This window comes from Danio rerio, chromosome 10 (assembly GCF_049306965.1).
Source record: "Danio rerio strain Tuebingen ecotype United States chromosome 10, GRCz12tu, whole genome shotgun sequence".
NCBI lineage: Eukaryota > Metazoa > Chordata > Actinopteri > Cypriniformes > Danionidae > Danio > Danio rerio.
The window spans coordinates 11,719,897-11,736,149 of NC_133185.1; the positions used below are offsets into that span (position 1 = coordinate 11,719,897).

A 16,253-nucleotide genomic window follows, 5' to 3' on the forward strand; every position below is an offset into this window, starting at 1 on the left:
TAGTATTTCTACGTTTAAATGTCATTAGGGGTGAGACTGTTTAATTCATATCACTGTTCTGGGGTCATGATTCTTGGTTTTTCGGTTACTTATTAAAAAAAAAACTTTTGTAACACTTAAATACCATTTAGAAATACCATACATCAGCATAAAATTGGCAGTCTTATAATCTACTGTTTACAGTATGTTTAAAAAGTTATTCTCAGGGACATGAGAATAACTATTTTAATTTCAGTGTTAAAGCTTTAATTTAGTCATTTCTGGTTGACTTCAGGTTGAATTCTTTAATACTTTCACCAACATATTTGTTAACTTTAGACACTTAGGCCCAATCCCAATTCTATTTTTGTACCCTGACCCCTACAAAATGTACCCCTAAGAAATAGGACAGCACTACAGCACCTGTACACGTCATCATATGTCATCGTGACCTCATGCTTCATATGAGATCAGATGATGGCGACTGCTGTAGTTATTCCAGTTGCGTTATTTTTGTAATTTATCTTCAGGAAATCACTGAAGGCATATATCATGTTATCATAATGAAATAATGTGACAATAAGATCGTAACTGTACTGAGCATTTACATATTGGCCATATTCATCTAGGTAAACACAAGAAAACAACATTAACCTTATAGCAGACACTGTAAAAAGCTCATTCCCAACCACTAGACTTTTCTGACAGGGTATTCGAGTGTCAGAATTTTGTGGGACTACTATACAGAAGTTATTAGTATGGATTATAGATAGCCAAATTTAGCATTTTTTTATTTTTATTTTATTTTATATTTTAAAGCATGACGGTAAAACACGAACAACGTTTATGTATTAAAAACATGTGCTTGTTTGTTGTCCTGTCTTCCGGGTGCAGCTGTGCAGCCATTAGCTATGTTTCCGTCCACCTATTTTTATGCGCATAAAAAAGCGGTAGATGGAAACGCCAACATGCGCATACATTTTTAAAAATGCGCATAAAAAACTTATGTGCATAACGGAGTTAGATAAACTTTTTATTCTAAAAGAAAAGATGCACATAAACTTCGATGGAAACACTTTTGCCGAATAAATTTTAGTATGCGCAATAAAAAAGGTTGTGTGATAAGAGATCATGTGATGATGCAAATGTGTGTAAACGGACAAACCTGCAGGGTGAGCACACTGTAAACCATCTGAACTGTTGTTTTGGTCATTCTAAAACGCCTTAACTACCTCAGTATTAGTGTTATCATTTTATTATTGACCTCTAGAATCAAAAGCGTCTGTGCTCCACGTCTGACACCTTCAAACGATACCGCGTGTTCACTGTGTGTCAGGATTGCCTTCTGAGGCGCAAGTCATTTAATAAATGAAGAAAAGATTGATGCAGCTTCTCCTTCTGCAGCAAATTCAGTTTTTACTGTTGATATTTGGCGCCAGTTAAACAGGAAGTGACGATTTTGTTCGCTTTGACTCGTTGAATGGAAACCCTGCTTTATTTGCATATCTTTTATGCGGTTCTGGGAAATTTTCTTACCCCTTGGTTTCAAGTGTGGCCCTAAAAATCTCTCTTTTGAGGATTATCTAGCCATTCCCCTTAGCCCTACTCCTTCAAGCTACGGAGAATTTGATAAGAAAAATTAGTATTGGGCCTTAGTCGACTGTTAAATATGGGTATTCTGACATTATGCATTATGCCTATGTTATAGAGCAAGAACATGTTGATTTAATAGCATTCATGAGCTGAGCAGTACATATTGTTGGATCACATATTCCAGTCAGACACCAAAACACTCCAAACACTCATTTCTGTGTCAAATCATTGAGGAAAAAAATTAAATAAAACCTGAACAGTTTGTTGTACACAAGTACTTAACCCTGTAAAAAGAACCAAATGGTTTCGGTAACCCCCTTTTATTAAATGAAAGAAAAATGTTTATAAGTTTTTTTTAAATTTTACTCACTAACTTGCGTTTTTGCTCATCTAAAAAAAACAAAAAAATTTAGATTGAATTTTATAGCGCAAGGAATTTTACTCAAAAATTCTCTAGAGAAATACTGCATGTTTACCTAGTATTGTGCAGCCCTAGTTGATAGTGTGCTATATCTAACTAAGGGTATATGATTCTTAAAGTCTTAAAATGTCTTACATTTCGAAAAGAACAATTTATGCCTTAAAGTCTTAAATTCACTGAAATATTGTCTTGTAGGTCTTAAATTGATTTAAACAGGTCTTAGTTTTCTTTTATAAAAGCTACCCAATCGATCCAACACTCATCCAATCACCAACAATGCATCTTAATACAACTTTTAGCTAAATAATATTTATACAGTCTGTTTTAAGTTATATTGAAAAAATGTATGTGTACAACTAGGTCTGCTAGTTTTGACACTTCATTTTAAATATGTGGCTAAAAAATAATTAATTAGAATTTGTTTTTTGATAAGGCACGTACTTTTTTTTCTGCTGGACCATTAAAAAAATCCTTTTAGCCCTGCATACATCTGAAATTTAATGCTTCATGGTCTTAAAAAGGTCTTAAAGTCTTAAATTTGACTTGGTGAAACTTATAGAAACCCTGATAACTTTAGCTAACAATTACGGCTGCAAAAATAGAACATTAATCAGTTGGCTTTCCAAGTGTCTCCCATGTGAATGAAGGTTGATGTTCATTTCTTCTTCTCTAGTTTATTCTACTGATCACAGTTTAATGTCATCTCTAGTGTTGTTAGAGGTGGATAAACCTTCATCACTTTTTATATGCTCCAATCAACAGATTTCAGAGTGACGTGAACGTAAATGATGGGGTGCATTATTTCTGCAGTGGTGCACTGCATTCAGACATAGATGTGCAGATGAGGCATTCTGCTCTATTTTCCACCACACAGCTGTTTGAGCAGCACAGATGTTGAGTCCTCCTTCTGGCTGCTGTTTCTGTTTGCTATGATGGAGAAGTGTTTTCCCTATTCCATGGGCTTTTTCCAGCAAACATTGTTTTTAAAAGCATCTACTTAAGAGGAAAAAGCTAATCAAGTGATCTAAGATGTTCCAGGCATTTAGTCTAGCATTGAAAACCAGCAATTTGCCTAATTGTCTGCACTAAAATTGAAACCACCTATTGTTGCAATTTAAACAAATAGGGTTACTTTATCTTTGTTCCAAGCTATAAATTTCTTAGAGACCTCTGCATGGTATGCATTATGCTTTATTTATTGACGCCAGTTGGATTCCAAGTCAATCTTATGTATGAATTTATTGATATCACACTAGGTCTATATTGGAGCTTGTTCATACTTTTTATGTTGAAGATTGCATTATTATGTAATATTTGTAAAAAAAAAAAAAACAACTGTTAAATGTAATTTTAGTCCAATCTCAAAATGAATATCAATTGATCACATGGTGTTGTGATGCCCACATTTATATGTAGCATTAAATTATTTATGTTTTTTTTGCACTTAATAGGTTACTTATGCATATTTATAATAGGTTGTCTATGTAATACTTGTTTTTAGTGGTTGTAACCTGAAAAAAAATTATTGGCTTATCTGCTAAATCAGTTAGTAAGACGCTCAAGTATTACGAGTAGATGCGAGATGCAGAATGAAGATATAAAGTGGCTCACCTTAATATCTTCATTCTGCATCTCGCATCTACTCGTAAAGTAAGATCTCTTTTCTTAACCACAAAAACCAGTTACATTAACATTACTGAAAACATTTGCTCTGTGGAAGTTTTCTCCAGTTCTTTAATTCAGGCCTAATTAGATCAAAGCAAGTGCAAATGCATATTTAATTTCTCTATAGAGAGGATAAATAGCTTCTCTCTTTTAAGCAGATGGCATAAAGCTCTTGCCATATGCAATTACAAGACAAAGTAAAATCTTCCTTGGATTCTAGCTTTGTTTAAAGGAAAAGTTTGATGTACTGTACAAATGAATCATTCTAATACTTAAAATCTTGACTGTGAATGATATATAATGAGTAAAATAATCAATTGCTTTTAACAAAAATGACAACTTTGAAAGTGACTTTTTCTTTCCAAGCATTCCCTAGTCATCGCAGGAATAACACAGAATTGCTGTTTATATTTATTTTTGACTCTGCTTTTGCGGTGATCATATGTGTTAGATATCCCTACAAGGATTGTGAGTCTACAGTAAGCATGACGGTCATTATGCAGGTCTGAATTGTCAGCATTTCTGGATAATTTGCCAAGAAACAAGCAGTGAATTTTGTGAGTCAGATTGTATCGGTTGGAGCATGTCAGCTATTTTCAAATCTCTATCGCAGCTCGTCCTCACTCATTCTTATCATTTACTGAGTGTCAAAAGCAACCATTAGTATTTCTTGCCTAAACATGGTCAAAGGCAGAGGAATAATGGCATTGTTTAACTTCATTTAACTTGTGCATTTAAAAATTTAATCGTCTACCAGGTCAAAAACAAACAAACAGACATTTCACCTGACTAAAAATTGGTGATTAATTAAAAAATCATTTAACCAATTATGAACAATTTCCTTTTAAAGTTGTGGTCCAGAGTGTATTTTTAAGGCTTGGTTGAGTTTAAAACATGCAAAGCAATGTTTGCTCATGCTTCATTTGCAAAAAATCATGTTATTTTTTCATTTATCTTACTTTGATTATATACAGCTACTCAGCTAACATGAAAATGGCTGTCATATTTCCTAGTTCATCTGAGGTCAGCTTACATAATGTGCTATGATTCAAAGATCGGGTCTACATCACCAGGAAAAGCGTCACGCCTTTACTAGCATGTGCTTTGGCGTTGTATAAATACTGTGTCAGAGTAGCTGTTTGCCGTATCAGATTGAGCATGAATTAGACATAAAAAGACACAGGACACAGCTGAACCTCATCCCTGTTTTCTTAAATAATGTCTGTCAAGTGTCTTCTAAATGTATTCGGATTATAAGCCTGTGTTATAAATAATATGAAAAATTCTCATATATTTTGCGAGTTCATTATCAGAGATGTGGCTGTTTACAGGGATTTGACGGATAAATATGAGTTTGTAGCTAAATTGCTAACGGTACCAAACAGCATTTCCCTCTGTTTACATCATTGTTTACGTCCTTGCTACGTCCTTGCTACAACATAGTGTTAACACTAGAAACTGTGCTACAGTAAATACTCACAGTTTGTGGCTCACAATCCACATTGTCATCTATTATGGTTGGAGCTGCTCCTTCGAGGAGTTTTTAGCAAAATCCAGCACTGAACTGGGAGAGATTCTGGAAGCTGTCCTTTGTCAAATGCTAGCTATATATTTTTGTATAATTCACTGGAACATACTTAAAAATAAACTGTAAGCACTTCTCTCTTTGTATCGTGTCCTTTAGAAGCCCAAAAACAGAAACAGAATGAGCTCTAGTGTTTGGACAGCATTTTGATAGCAGTGGATAGCAGTGTTTGGACAGCGTTTTAGCTTACTTTGATAAAACATTACAATGTTTATGATCTCACTAGCCCGGAGGTATTTTATTTTTTTTTTTGTCCCCAAACTTTGTTCGCTGTAGGTTTTGCTAAGCTAACTCTGAAAAACCCAATGTCTTACATTCAGAGCATCTTACTTTCAGATATGAAAGTAAGATGAAAGTCACACAGCTACAATACACATTAACTAAAGTTTAAATATGATACCGTAGTGGACCACCCCTTTAATGTGTAATTTGGAAGGCCTAATAATTCTGACTTTGTATATTTCACTTTACACCCATAGAATTAACAGCCATAAAACACTTTCTTTCCTTGGGATACCGCTATTAATAAAACACATATCTCGAATGTTAACCAATCACCAATGAATACATTTTAATATTAAAAAATTAAAAGAGTTTGTTGCACAAAAAAAAGTAGGCTTTTAGCAAATGAAATTGTTTGGGATCTTCATCTCTCTTGGCGTTTCAGATTTCAGGCCAGGAGAGAATCTTTTTAGATTAAAGTTAGTCTTGTTTTATTTTGGCTGATTATGATTGCTTATGCTTTAACATATGAAACACCATTGCAAGCTTATTAGTCTTATCTCAGTTTAACACATATTTAGCCAGGTTTGCATCCTGCAAAATGTAACACGTTTTTTTTTCACGTTTTTTTTTTTCAGTCAGTGTTGCTGCAGAATAAAAAAAAATAAATGTATTGAATATTTGCAAACGTGACAGTGAGTTCATCTTCTAGGAATTTCTGAAATGACGCACACGACACTGTGGAATGTGATCTGGATCTGGATTTCATGAGGGCCAGATGTTCAGCTGTTAAGAGCCGATGCTTTATCAAATTTACAATCTCTTTCTGTAGAGCGTACTTAATGACATCACAGGAGCAGCTGACAGCTAGTAACTTAAAGGATTTTCAAACTAGACATCCTTGGGTCTTTTTAAAGCTAAATTCTGAGTAATCTAGTTTTACACTTCATACCTCTCTTATATGCTGGCCTTTCAACTTGTACAATCCTAAAACTCATGTTAGCATATTTGTGATATCAGTGGCTTTGTTTACATGGATATCTTTTTTTTCAGTCTGAATGAAATTATCCTGATTGGTGAATCTGAATGTGATGTTCATATGAATGCTAATTAAAGCATCTAGGTTGTTGTGCAAGTTTATGTCAAAAGCTTCAAATCAGATTGATAAGTTTTTCTCACCATTTGCAATTATTTTTTACAGTAAAAAGGTATGGAGTCAATCTAGGGCCATATATACTTGCAAAATAAAAAAAGTTTTGAAAACAAAAAACAAAGTATTGCAAATCTCCAAAAATCGCAAAAAGCGAAAATTAATTTTTGAGAAATAAAAATAAATTTGCTGACATTTGCTTTGGAATAAAAAAAAACCTTTTTTTTTTTTTTTGCAAAACGTTTTTATATAGCATTGCTTTTACAAAACCTGTCCAATTAATTGCAATGCACATTTTGATTTGCTTTTTAGTCATCCCAGCCCTCTCCGTGCTGACACGTAGCGCAAGCTTTGTGATTGGTCAGCTCGGTATCGGTGACAAACTTTGTCAAAAAAAGTGTTGAGAGCCGTGAGCCCAATGGAGTGAATGTTTACAAGTCCCGTGAGTCCAGATGGAAACTTTCGTTTTATGTTTACCTTTATAAATAAAGTTGCTGCAAAAATGCCGGTTCCCGCCTCTAAATAAGTGAGCTTTAGCTACTCGTAGCGTTCGGAAAATAACAAAACACCCACAAAGAAACTCAACTCAGAGGAACACAAAAACCTATACTGCTAGTTAGCGTTTTTAGAAGTGTTATTTTGTATTGCAGAGCAACACAAACAGAAAATGCACAACTACACGTAAGGCAGACGCTGTGGGTCACACCAATCACTCAACGCAGAAGTATAAATCAGCCTTTAGATGTAAGATGCTTTGAGCTGCACCATTTAAGCCTGGCATTTATTATCTTTCCAGCAATTTAAAATGTTGTGGAAAAGCACAGAGTTTTAAAAATGGGCAGACAGTGGGGGGGGACAGTAGTAGCTGCAAGTTACACAGGAGTATAAGGTTGCAAATGCAAGTGAGAACATACTCTGAGACTCTGAGAAATGGCAAAACAACAGCACTGAGTGAACATTCCGTGTCCTTTGAAGAAAAGCAATTTGGAGAATGTGCAAACTGACATTAATCTTTAACAACGTTGAAAGCATCCGAAACAGCTGCTGTACATTGTCCTCCACCATTTTAGCTGAATTGACCACATGACAAAAAAACATGGTTTTATAGTGTGCATTGCACCACACAATTCAAATTTTCAAATTTATCTACTTTGGAAAGCAGTTTCAACACTATTGTTTTTATTAATTAAAAGTGGCATCTCTGTGTGGATGGAAGCTTAAAATGAAGTGAAAAATAAGTGTTTTTAAACCACAACAACAACAAAAATGTTTTAGTGTGCACATGGCTGTAATCTATAGCTGTTTCACAATATGCATTAAGCAGTCCTTGTTGCAAAACTCAATGAACACATGGTGGCGTTTGAAGGTGTGAGACGCAGAGCGAAAATGCTCTTAACGGTTCAGGAGGTAATTAGTAATATAATGACAAGAATACTGAACGGTTAAGACATTTTAGATCAGGGGTTTTCAAGCTGTGGGTCGCACAGTGAGGAAAGGTGGGACGTGCAACGTTACTTAGCTGCAGCTATATTTACATTGTGTTGAATCAAAACCAGTACCATAATGAGCGAACAACTCTTTAGAGGCGATTCTGTTTTTTAAATGAATCATTTAGGTTAAAACACATGAGCTGAATCGGTGTCTACGTCAGTAGCGTGCAGCATTTATGACCGCAGCTGCAAAGTGTTTGCAAAGATGGAATAGTTTTTTAAACTCAAAGTGCCGCAGACTTTTGATACGTCATCATATCAAACCAAATCTAAAAAGGAGCCACACAGAAAATATGATCAGTCCTACCTCAATCTTAGTTTTATTGCCGGCAGAGTTGCAGGGGGGGTGAAGAAGTCCTGCATTTTCTTTTAGGCTTAGAAAAGCTTGACAGTGCTAGCATGAAACCGTTAAAACTTAACCGCCACCTGACGAAAAAACATTCTGCATATGTCAACAAAGGTTGATCATATTCTCTTCTAAAAAAGGAGAGTATCAACAAAAAATTATCACAGTTACAGCCAGCATCCCACAGAAAGCTCTTTGAGCCTCATGTTGTGCATAACGAATCGAAAAATCCAAAAAGCCGCACACCATATATTTTTGACTGCTTTGAATGAATACATTTTTTACCCATTTTTCCATAATAAAATATTATGGTGGGTCATGAGATTGAATTAATTGCCTAGGTGGATCCCTAAATAAAAAAAAGTTTGGGAACCTCTGTTTTAGATGACCAAAACCACAATTCAGATCAGCCTGCTGGTTTGTCCATTCACACACCTTTTTTATCATAACATAATAATAACATTTATAACATAAACTTAATAACATAACACTTTAAATCACATGTCTTTTAATGCATATACTGGAATTTATTCAGTAGAAGTGTTTTCTCATAGTTTATGCACATCTCTTCTTATTGAATAAAAAGTTTAACCTACTCAGCTGTAAGTTTTTTTTTTTTTTTATGCGCATTTTCAAAATGGTTGCACATCTTGGCATTTCCATCAATTATTTGTTTTTAACAAATTTGTTTTATTTCTAATGTGCAAAGTATCTTTGTAAGGCTTCTGCATGTTATATATATTTAAAAGGAAGAAAGACAGTAAATCGTTGTTTGAATGCTGTAATGTTTAAACTTCCCATTAAAATGTGTGAAGGTCATGTCACCATCAGGACGAACGCATCTAATATCTCACAGGACATGTTCTGTGTTCTTGCAAGTTCATTTTCCCGAGGTAACTTTTCAAGAACGGTCAACAAGAACACAAGTCCGTTCTCTGCGTTCTTGGAATTGAAAAACAGAGTTATATTTGTTCGCATCTCTATGGCCCAGACTTGGTCAACACAAGATGACAACACTACTCGCTTTTGTCACTGCTAATTCTTTCAGTTTTGGCTTAACATGCTGCACACTTGAACAGTCATTTAGGTCATGTTTATCTCGTAATTTGTACCATGAGCATTATTTGTTGAGTTAATCTCTCATCAAACCATTTCCTGAAAACTTTTGCCCTGTGTGCTCTTGTCAGTGTGCTGATAAATGCCATCTACTGTTTTTTTTTCCTTAAGCAAATAAACATCATCTGCTTCCACCCCCAACATTCAGATCCACTCATGATCAGATTCATGCTTTTAAGGACATGTTTTTCCTACTATATGGGCAGCTGGAGTCGATTGTTGTTTGCCAGCCTCTGATTTCATTTTGTGTTGCAGCAGGCAGGATTACTGTGTGTGTCATGGTGGTTTACCCAGCTCAGTATTTGTTTGGTCTGTGTTTTCAGTGAAATGGACACACCTAAAATGTAGTATATTGTTGCCTGCCTGGTATTTACATTCAAACCAATCCACTCCCTGCTTGGCTTTCCTTTGAGAAAAAAAAAAAGAACTGGGTTTTTTTCCCCCTTTTTTTTTTTTTTTTTTGCAATTAAGCTTCCTGGAATAGACGCACAGACCTCTAAATTAATAATGCCAGGAGCGACATAAGCTCTGGGCTTCTTAATGCCAGAAATGCTGATTGTGACTGACAGTAGAGGTCAGAAAAATGGCCAGCATTGACCTCTGCCTTTCATAGTGTAATTACTGTAGTGAATGTGGGAACTGCACACCTCCTTTTTCTCTATTACCACTTTGAGTTGGTCTGAGAGTGAAACAGTTAGTCTTTTTAATTGCAAAAAGGATTTGCACTTTGCCATATTTCAGTTAATTTGACTCTCTTTAAGAATATTTGTGGCATTTAAAACATAAATAAACATGCTACACTTTGTTTGCATTGGTTGTCATTCATTGTGACACACTGCATGAGAAGAAATAATTCGATGTAGTGGCCCAAAGCCCAGTTGTTGTTCATGAATCCCCACAACACATTCTACGCCATTGTTTCTCAACCACGTTCCTGGGGGACCACAAGCACTGCATGTTTTGGATGTCTCCTTTGTCACACCTATTACAGGTCTTTCAGTCTCTGCTAATGAGCTGATGATCTGAATTAGATGTGTTTGGTTAAGGAGACATGGAACATGTTTAGGGCTGGTGGTCCTCCAGGAACATGGTTGAGAAACACTGCCATACGCCAAGCAAAGCATGCTGAAATCTATTAGAGCTTGACCGAATTATGTAAAAGTGGTCAATTTGCTCATTCTGCTATGCATTTAAAAATAGTAAAAAGTGATCATCCTAAATTTAATAATACTTTTAAATGATTAAAAACAAGCAAATTGTTGACAAAATGGCAATTAGGTAAAACGGAGTAGTTTGAAAGGTAGTGACAGACAGTATAATGGTTTAAAATGACAATAAATGGCTACTGTTGGGCTGCAATATAATTTTAATGGTTTAAATATTTAAATATGTTTACATATTTTAGTCAGTGTCATCTGTGAATCAGAGGAAATGTGAATGGCAAGCAGAAATTATTGATCATGAAAAAAAAAAACACTAAATGTGATGCATACTAATGTACAGGAAAAGCTTTTGATGCTCGTCTTTGCCCCATAAATATTAATGTAAATGCTGAGAGTCAATGAAGGCAAAAAGAGGCAAAAAATCTTTTTTAGAGTATACCAGATTTTCAAACATAAAAAAAAAGAATTTCTATTCTAAGTAATGGTTTAATTTTTTTTATTGCAACATTATTATACCTTTTTAAGCCAAATTTATATTGTATCCCAGTGACTGAAACTCACAGCAAAGTGACATAGAAGTTCTGTTTTTCCCATCCACCGAATTGATTGACAGGTGCCATGTTTCTATAATAACATGTATACACATATATATTTATAACCTTAATAAATAAAAGTTTTATAAGTTTAAAATGTTTTTAAAACAGAGCCTGTTTGTGATAAAGACAGTGAAAAAGCTAATTCATGTTTACTAAAATCACCATGGCCGCATTATGTCAGTAAACTATAATGTGTGTGTGTGTGTGTGTGTGTGTGTGTGTGTGTGTGTGTGTGTGTGTGTGTGTGTGTGTGTGTGTGTGTGTGTGTGTGTGTGTGTGTGTGTGTGTGTGTGTGTGTGTGTGTGTTCTGAAAATGGCATTTGTGTGTCACTCATAATTTCAGAAAGGCTTGAAAAAATTAGACCACAAATACACAAACACTTGGTGCTTTTGATTAATGAGCTGTATTTCAGCTTCATCTGTGTCTGTCTCTATCACTGACTGCTGTTTATCTGATGTAAGACACTTATGTAGAAACGGTGGATAAACATAAGCAGCTCATTTGCATTAAAAACCACATGCTACAATTCAGACACCATGCTGTATTCAGACACCAAATGAACAAACTCTGGAGGGTATATAAAATTATCTGATGGGTATTTTGAGCTGAAACTTTACAGACACATTCTGGAGACACCAGAGGCTTATCTTTCATCTTGTAAACGAGCTAATATAGAATTCCTTTATAAGTCATTGAGTGTAACAATTCATACACCAAAAATCTTGCATATTTAAAACCAGAATCAATCACATATTAAAAAAAAATCAATTAAAGCATCACAGAATAGCTCCAAAATACTTAGCCTTATTAAGCTTGTAACAAGTATGCTGTTTGCATTAATATTATTTAACGCTTATTATCTTCACAAAACTTTAATGGAAGCATTAAAGAAAAAACTTACTTGTATTTAACATGCTTTCTATGTATGTAAAATCACACTAGCAAATTTATTTGGATGGAAACTTTGATGGTCTACCATCCTTTAAACACAAGCACTTCCATTCACCCCCAAAAGTAATGTGACCTAAAAGCATGACACACAGCCCACTTGGATTTCCCCTTCTTTTCCATCTCTCTCTCTCTCTGACGCTAGAGTGTCATCTGTTTTGTTGTGTCAGAACCTGATGTTTTGTCTCTCAGCCAGAACAGATGCATAAGGCTGATCTCAGCACAGTACATCATTCTCTGCTCGGCGTCCAAATTAAAGGGGCTGCTCCGAGACTGAATCAAATCCTCTCAGTCTTTCAGTTTGACCCGCTCTGGGTACTCTGTCGCTTGCCCGCTTCTCTGGACACACAGAAAAGGCTCTTTGTCTTGGAGCTTGGCGTCCGGTGCCACAGTCATGGAAACACAGGTCGCGGTGCAGTATTATGAGGGTTGCTGGAGGGACTGGTGCGACTAAAAGCCTCAAACAGTGGTTCCACACAGCCTTTGTTTTGTGGTCTGCCACGCTTTTCTTTTACCCGTAAAGTCGGTAGTGAAGTGCTGAGCATTCAGATCAATAGAAAATCGAGTGATTTCTCAGAAGGGCTTGTGGCTCTTTTGAATTCTCTAATGGTTTATAGAGGACACGTTTCATTTCTTTTTTGCAGTTTATTTTTGGTTAATCCTGTTTGCAGCCTATTTCTCATTTAGTGCTACTTTCAGTGTAGTGTCATTCTGGGTTTTTACTTCATTGTATAAATGGTTTCATGTGAACATTGCTTCCAACCAAAACAACGTTTTTTTGCACAATAACTAGTAGGGCTGCACCATATTGAAAAAATCTGCCATTGCAATATTTTGTATTTCTGTGATGTGAATACTGCTTTATTTGGAAAGAGTTCTTCATTCAAGATTGATTTTGGTGATTTTGTAGGGGAGTGAATCTCGAATAATATATAACAAATAACTAACGAGCGTAGATAAATACAATATAGCAAAGATAAATGTGAATTATAGTTTTATGGAGAGTCTAACATGTATTCAGATACAGACATTGAATTATAGCTAGTGCTATTATATACAATACAATTTTTAATAAAGTTACAAGCGTTATAAGTTCTGATGGCCGGATGTTTTGAACTCTGAATTATTAATGTTCATTGAAAAATTTTATTTACTCACCCCTCACTTGTTTCAATGGATTCATGAATTAAATGGTTCAATGGTTGATGGATTAAAATATCTTCTTTTTTTGTTCAACATAAAAAAAAACTAAAACGTTTGAAACAAGTGAAGGGTGAAATGAAAATAGTGAGTAATGTTTAACTTTTGGATGAATTGTCTCTTTAAAAACACAAGCAGCTGATGAACTTTTACTCTATTATAATTAAACTCTGCTCTGATTGTAATAAACTGTAATCCCAACTCAACATTGCATATCCTGTGATGGACTATTGTGGATGCACTCATTGCAATAACAATGCTGAAACGATATTGTGCAGCCCTGATAACAAGCTTCTATATAAAGTAGAACAAAATTGATTTTCATTAAAAAAATTTTAATTATATATATATATATATATATATATATATATATATATATATATATATATATATATATATATATATATATATATATATATATAAAATAAAATAAAATATATTTTTATCCAGATGACTTTAATAAGTTATTTGATTCATTGTAGAGATGTATGGATGCAGTCGTCCAAACTCATGGGAGTCATACACTATATTCATTCTTTTTCCACTGCACTTTATATTCTATACTGTACAATATTTCTGTTAAGTGGCAAGATTTTTGTCTAAGCAAAGTCAGATCTTACTGTCCTAATTAATAATTACAAATTATTATCAAATAATTATTAAAGGCATGATTTTATTTTGGTAAAATAAGCGTAATCTAGAGTCCTTTGCCTTTCATATAAGCAACTTCTGATACCAAATAATCAACCAGAAGTCAAGTTTTTATTTGTTGTTACTATAACTTGTATAGACGACAAGACTTCTGTCGGGCAGTGTATTTCTTCTACACAACTATAAACCAATCGAGAGGTTGTGCTGAATTAAATAAAACCGTAGAATATGAACTGTTTTTCACTTTACCTCAGTCTCAAAGTGTATTATTGTCCCCTAATAACTCAAATGAACAGAGTCGCTCAAAACAATCTTTTTTTTTTCATTTTCTCCACAGTATGAAATCCTGCTCTGTGTTCAAGACCACGACGATCCAGCCATCGATGTATGTAAAAAGCTGCTGGGCAAATATCCCAATGTCGATGCCAGGTTATTTATAGGTAAGTTCTTTGACGATAATATCTTGTCATGTTAAATGAAACCAGTAATAGAAAAAAATCAGCCAGCGTCGTCCCGAGGAACATTTCTTGTCCCTTGTGGGCTCGTCTTTCCTTGACGCTTTGTTTAGTCGTGTGCTGGGAAAAGCCAGAGTCTCGAAGGAGGAACGAGACGACCTGCAACTCAGCTGTGTATATGCAAATGTAGCTCTTGGAATGGATATTGATTCTTGCTCATTAGGAACAGCTGGTGACTGGGGCGGGTGTCTCTCGTGGGTCCTGTTATCCGGCCTACTGCCTTTAGCCAGATCTGTTACAGAACACGCAGTCAGGGATGTGCCAGAGATGCTTTGTGTCAACCTGAAGCCATGTTAGAAAACATGCGACGTCTGCGAGGGTGTTTTGTTTTAAACCTTTCTGAGTTGTTTAGCACAACAGCCAATCAGGGGATTGAAAGTGTGCTGAATGTCTTGGTTTATTATTTATGAAGAGGCTTTTTGAAGTTCTTGTGGTAGATGAGCAGTTATGTTAAATGGGCATTACAAAAAAACACGCAGAAATGTTTTCTTTCATAATGCAGCCTTTTATATCACAATTCTTATACGCTGTGTGATATAATCTTGCATTTCTGAGGAATAAAATGTAAGAGTAAGAATTGTGAGTTGGTCTGTCATGATATGTCACATGATGTATGTAAATGAGCACAATCTTTTTTGGTGCTGCAATATTGTGACCGTTTTAAAGTGCAAAAAGATTGATTACATTTATCCAGCTAGCGAAGTGCTGTGTGGGTAAACACCGCTCTTCTAACCTCTAAAGTTGTTCTAGTGACAGAAGCTAGAGGGCTTAATCTTTAGCCTCCTTGTTCAAGCAACTGACTTTCATACAAAGAATAACCAATTCGATTTTTGCTCAGACTGGGTTGGATGCAGTAGGACCGGTGGGTTACACATGCTGCTCGTCTGGGATGGGAGTGAGGTTTAGGGGTGAGTATGATGAAGGCCAGCTAGTGAAGTGCTATGCAGGTAAACCACCTCTGACCTCTAAAGGAGCTCTAGCTATAGACTCTATAGACCGTGGTGTTTAGCCTCTTTGTTAGAGCAACAGACTCCCATACAAAGAATCGTTGGTTCGATCCCTGCTCTGACCGGGTTGGGTGCAGTAGAACCTGTGGGTTACACGCGGTGTCTCGTCCAGGATGGGAGTGAGGTTTAGGGGGGAGAGTGTAACGGATGCTAGCTAGCAAAGTGTGTACAGTGTGTATGATGTGTTTTGGTTGTAATGTGATGTAAATCTACATTTTGCTGATGAAGCGTCTGCAAACACTTGAGCAACAACACACACTCTGACATTGTTGCGTGTTTGTCAGTGCCTGCCTTTAATCTACACCTCCCTAATTCACCCGTATGTTGCCATTGTCATTTGTTTTTACACTAAACTTTTCATTTTTATGTGTTTTTCAGCTTTTTTTTTTTTAAAAAGTACAGTTTTTGTCTGAAAAAATTGTAAACAGCCCCCACGTAACGTACACTATAAACCGGAAACACTAACACATTTATGCCAGTTAAATCTCTAAATTGTTTAGTGTTTGTCTGCTTAACATGACAAAACTGCATGGTTCGTACCAAGGTATCTCACTGTTGGGAGTCTCATGTTCGATATTCGCTAATATGAACAATTTAATTTAACG

The 16,253-nt window shown here is 35.4% G+C and overlaps 1 protein-coding gene across 2 annotated transcripts in view; it reads left to right on the forward strand.

Moving 5' to 3' along the window:
- Nucleotides 1-16,253, forward strand: part of ugcg (UDP-glucose ceramide glucosyltransferase) — a 58,482-nt gene that overhangs the window by 24,058 nt on the left and 18,171 nt on the right. Inside the window, exon 3 of one of the 2 annotated variants that reach the window (XM_073913984.1) lies at nucleotides 14,381-14,566. Coding sequence is in view for 1 of the 2 variants with exons in the window: in NM_001024207.2 (NP_001019378.1) it covers nucleotides 14,464-14,566 (103 nt within the window). In the remaining variant the exon portion in view is untranslated. 2 annotated transcript variants of the gene reach the window in all.